Source organism: Triticum aestivum, chromosome 2B (assembly GCF_018294505.1).
Source record: "Triticum aestivum cultivar Chinese Spring chromosome 2B, IWGSC CS RefSeq v2.1, whole genome shotgun sequence".
Taxonomy (NCBI): Eukaryota; Viridiplantae; Streptophyta; class Magnoliopsida; order Poales; family Poaceae; genus Triticum; species Triticum aestivum.
The window spans coordinates 734,909,898-734,914,839 of record NC_057798.1 but is presented as its reverse complement, the minus strand read 5'-3'; the positions used below and the strand labels follow the sequence as shown (position 1 = coordinate 734,914,839).

Below are 4,942 nucleotides of genomic sequence, written 5' to 3'. Positions count from 1 at the left end.
CCACCGTGCATTACGATTAGCAGCAGTTAATGCGCGCTGCACTTTGCGCAGGCCAACAACCAGTAGCCGATAAAGTTTGTCCCACTTACCTCCGCGCGCCGCAACCGGGTCGCCCACGCAGTCCCTGCGGGTGGGCCGGCCGCACGGGCGGGCCCGCGCGTCATGGGGGCGGCGCGGCCCGTTTAAAGCGGTGGCCGTAGCAGTTTCCGCCGACGTCGCTTCCAAAAATCGCCTCCTCACGTTTCCGGTTCGGATTCCCCTCGCGTCACACGCTCCCCTTCCCCTTCCCGCACGCTCTCTCCCTCGCGCTCCCATGGCGTCCCTCTTCAGGGCTCGCCGGCGGCGATCGCCGGAGGACGAAGGGGACGACGGCGAAGGATCCGGATCCGGGCGGGGCAAGCGCCGCCGCCTCTCGCCGGAGGAGGGCGCGCTGGTGCCGGCGGAGGGGGGCAGGAGCCCCGGGTGGCTCTCCACCATCGTCACCGGGGCCAAGCGGGTCATATCCTCCGTGCTCTTCTCCTCGTCCGAGGAGCAGGCCTCCGGGGACGAGGAGGAGGAGGAGGAGGAGGACGGCTCCGAGCAGGACTCCGGTGAGTTGCTCCCCCTTCCCCATTTCCCCCATTGTCTCCGCTTCTCGCCCTCTCCGTGTAGTGAGCTCCGGACCTAGTGCGCTCGGTCGTTCACTTAGACCTGTCAGTAGTGGCCGTGGTAACCTATAATGGGCAAGTTGGTGCTGCGCGAGGGCTTCAGCCGCGGGTCGCGACCTAGGGTTTCGGTTTTGACTTCTCAAATTAGAGTACTGGTTTTTGAATTTGCCTGTTCCGCGGCTACTGTCGGCAGTAATGGTGCAGCAGAAGTGCCGAGCGCCTGATAGATTGCGGTAGAGTAAGGATTTTGTCTCGCTAGGTGGAATTGGGGATAAAACGATGACGAATTCGAAAACCGTAAATTTCCCCCCGTTGTTGTGGAATTTGAAAATTGAGACGATGAATTATTGTTCTGAATGTACCTCAGTCAAGAGCTTTGGTCAGACTTGGTTAATTTTGAGTGGGAAGCTACTTCGGAGGTACTATTTGGAATGAATATGGGAGTTGCTTCATTTTTTTAGTGGGAAGCTACTTTGGAGGTATTTGGAATGAATATGGGGGTTTAAAAAGTTAGTTCTGGCAGGGTTAGAGAACTGCTCAATCCCGGGTTCAGAAATGATGCAGAATCTGTCAGTCATTCAATTCATAAACATTAGTAGGTGGGAGATTGAGATATATTGCTTCCTTGTAAGCTTGAAACATTTTAGAAATACTACTAGAATGCTGCTCCATCACATAGTAGTTTGTTTCACATGTAAAACTTTGACCTCAGTTGCATCGTGTCATCTCTTCTTTCCTGGACTGTTTGATGTGTCCTCACACTGCTATCTAGTGCATCTCACAACTTCATATTCAGTTGTGGATTATTCTTAGATATGTTATAAATGTGTTAATTTCAAGTACTTGTGCAGATGGAAACGAAGATACCCGTGATACTCATGGAAAAATAGTTCCTTACAGCGAGTCAAAGCTTGCCATTGAGGAAATGGTTTTGAAGGAAACATTTTCAAGGTAACTGGAGTATATTATTCTTTTACTAGCAATGTGCCCGTGTGTTGCAAACGGATCCAAAGTAGAATAATACTTGTTCACAAACTTGAAAGAAAACACTTTAGTTTTGATATACATATATCACAAAAAATTATATTATGTTTCACTCAAAATATATTCCTCGGGCTTTTTTGATGAGGTGAGGGAGGGATGTGGTTGGTTTCAAGATACTAAGGGGTTTTCTGCAAATTGGAGCAGAGAAGTGGCCTATCGTTGCAAAAAGGCCACAACTTACCTCACAGTCGTTAGATGCAGATCTAATGGTCAGAAATGACGGATGATAGACACACCATCGTCACCAACTGAGTCTTTTATAGGAGTAGAGATACGCGTGCTAATATGTATAGTTGACTTTTTTTTGGACAGCCACTATGAATTAGAATTCACTGGTTAAGAATTTAGTTTGTGTTTCTTCAATCAAAACTGGTGTTTGTCTTGTAAACCTCTATAATGATATACTCCCTCCGTCCCATAATATAAGAGCGTTTTTGACATGTAGTGTCAAAAACGCTCTTATATTATGGGACAGAGGGAGTACTTATTAGTAGTAAAAGAATCTAGTTTTTTGTTTCGTCAATCAGAACTGATGTGGGTCTTGTGAGCTTCTATAATGAACTGTAACGAGATGCTTCTTAATTGAATCGACTTTATGTTTTGTCAATCGAAACTGATGTCGACAAGAGCTTTCTATAATGAACTGCAGCCACATATTTCTTTTTAATTTGAATCAGAGGAAAGACCAAGTGATACTAATACCTCAAATGGAGATTATAGCTCTGATTGGCTCTCTTTAGCAGTGCACGGCTAAGAAAAGAGTGCAGTTCGAAGCACTATGGATCTAATCCTGACTTAAGTAACTGTTATGCATACTATTTGTTTCTGAGACATTTTGGTTGTTTATATTTGGTAGATACATAAAGTTTAGGCCTTGATTTCTTGAATAAGCTCGATCGTATCTACTACTTTCCCTCTGAATTATTGCTGTTCATTTTTCAGGGATGAATGTGATAAGATGGTAAAGCTATTACAGTCACGTGTTACAGATTCAGCATTTCCTGAAGCCTATGAGCATGGGACACCAAAAGAAACCCCAAGAAGGAATGGCCATGATTTTACTGGAGCTTGGCGTTCCTTGAATCGCAATAGAAATGGCCCTGGGTCAGGTCCATTTTTTAGTACCGGACCTGGTAACTTTTCTCCTGGCTCTCCTCTCCAAGCATCACCTGAGCTATGTAGTGCAGCAGTTATGGAAGCAAAGAAATGGTTGGAAGAGAAAAGGCAGGGATTAGGCTCAAAGCCTGAAGATCATGGACCTTGCACATTGAACACTGATGTGCTTAATGCTGTGAGTGCTGGTGTATTTTTCTTTTCTAACGGTTATAGCCTTGAACTCTTAGGCGATTGCATAGCTGAATGAATGTTTATCTTGGTTGCTTCTGTTGTTGTTTACCTTAATGGCTTGGCATCTCATGCAGGACCTCAAATCTGACAAGGGTTCTCCTGTCGATTTAGCAAAATCATACATGCAGTCATTGCCACCATGGCAGTCCCCTTTATTAGGCAGTCGGAGATTTAAATCTCCACCCTCCGGTGGAGTACATATTAATGATGAAGAAGGATCCAAATACTTCTCATCATCGAAGGTAATTCAAAATATAGGAGCAACAGTTTTCTGCCAGGTCACAATGGAATTGCCAGAATTTGCAATTATGTTCAGCCTAGTTTTTGAGGGATAATTTGGATTAGTAGGAACTCTGTAACATCTGCTTCATTATTTTTGCTGATCAGTATTCTAGTCTTGAATGAGATACATATGAACTCTGTAATTGCTGCTTAACTGTTTGTGCATGAACTTGTTTCTTTGAACACATTGTTGCATTTGCTATTGACTGTAGACATTCATTAAATTTCGGAATATAACATTGTGACCGTATTCGATATAAGCATGTTAATATGGCATGAAAATTGTGCAGTCACATGTTTGCATGCTTTATTTCTATTATTTCACCAAAACTTATTATATACTGCCAACTATTCTTGCATTTTCACTTGTAAGTATTTTCCTTTCTGAAGGTCGACACCAAGGAAGACTTCCTTTCCAGTTCCAACTTCTGGGAGAACTTTGATATGCGAAGAGATCACATTAGATTTTCTGAAACTGCAGAAGCTTCTAAGTCGAGGCCTCATGGTTCTACTTCCAGATTGTTTGATAATGGTGTCTCTATACTCTCGCCAGGTACTCGTGATGAAGTTGGACAGCCTGTACAGGGTTATGAAGGTGAGATTTCTTCTTTACAAACGTGAGCTTTTTATGACGCCGAATCACTCATGGTGCGTACTCCGATTGTCAAGAACATGTCTTTTGGCTGTAAACGACTAATTTGTTTCATGTAATTTAGGTTCTGATAAAGTTGCTGCAGCAGAACCAGCCAATGAGTGCTCCTTACCTATTTCACCAACTAAAGATGGAAACCATGTGAGTCGTGAATTTTCCTGTATCCATGGCCGTAATTTAGATACACCAGAGAAGTGTTGAATCTTTATTTGATAGTATAAGCATGGCCCTGCAAACATTATCTACAGTCCCTTTTGCAAACTATATATAATTTCTCTTATTTATCAGTTCATTTCTCTTATTTTAGGGTGCTGTTGATTCTGTGGATCCTGCACCGAATGACAGTGGCAATCTTGTCCAAGAATGCCATGCTGCATCTGATGTTCATCCTGGTAGATCCTTTGCCATTTTTTTCAATCTTTGATGAAATTCTGCTCAGTTTGCTATAACCATGTTTGAATTAATGTAATTGTTGAACTACATGAATAATTGAATATCCTGGTTTAATGTATTCTTGAATGGTTTTTGTGGTGCAGATGAGGTACCACAGGGGAATGCAGATGAGGTACCACATGGGAACCCTGTGCCTCTCACAAGGTCGGTTTTTGTATTAAAGAAGGGTGCACTTTTTAACACAGATTTGCTGCATTTGCTACATACTGCTCTGTCGCTAACAATATTGAACTGTCTCAGTGCTACGGAAGAGGCTGCCGACCACAGTGGAGATAAATCTGTGCCCGCAGAACCAGAAATTCACGAAGAATTGCATATGAACTCAACTTCAGGTTTGAAGAGATATCCTTGCTGGAATAAATCTAAACTTAGTTTGTGTGCATATGCATTTTTTTCATTGTTCAATCAAATTGATTTTGTTTGGACCTGGACTTGCTTTAGAGTGATAACATCTTCTGGCCTGGCTTGTCAACCCTCTTTTAGTAGCAAAGGGAGTCATCAAGAGTGAGACCCAAAA

At 43.3% G+C, this 4,942-nt stretch overlaps 1 protein-coding gene across 2 annotated transcripts in view; it reads left to right on the top strand.

The window, feature by feature from the left end:
• Nucleotides 1-209: 209 nt before the first annotated feature.
• Nucleotides 210-4,942, top strand: part of LOC123047030 (uncharacterized) — a 6,796-nt gene continuing 2,063 nt past the window's right edge. Inside the window, exons 1-9 of one of the 2 annotated variants that reach the window (XM_044470511.1) lie at nucleotides 210-590; nucleotides 1,499-1,598; nucleotides 2,634-2,982; nucleotides 3,113-3,280; nucleotides 3,711-3,915; nucleotides 4,037-4,113; nucleotides 4,280-4,364; nucleotides 4,509-4,569; nucleotides 4,666-4,757. In XM_044470511.1, coding sequence (XP_044326446.1) covers nucleotides 314-590; nucleotides 1,499-1,598; nucleotides 2,634-2,982; nucleotides 3,113-3,280; nucleotides 3,711-3,915; nucleotides 4,037-4,113; nucleotides 4,280-4,364; nucleotides 4,509-4,569; nucleotides 4,666-4,757 — 1,414 coding nt within the window. In that variant the 5' untranslated portion in view covers nucleotides 210-313. The remainder of the gene's footprint in view (nucleotides 591-1,498; nucleotides 1,599-2,633; nucleotides 2,983-3,112; nucleotides 3,281-3,710; nucleotides 3,916-4,036; nucleotides 4,114-4,279; nucleotides 4,365-4,508; nucleotides 4,570-4,665; nucleotides 4,758-4,942) is intronic. The other variant, XM_044470512.1, reaches the window with a different exon arrangement.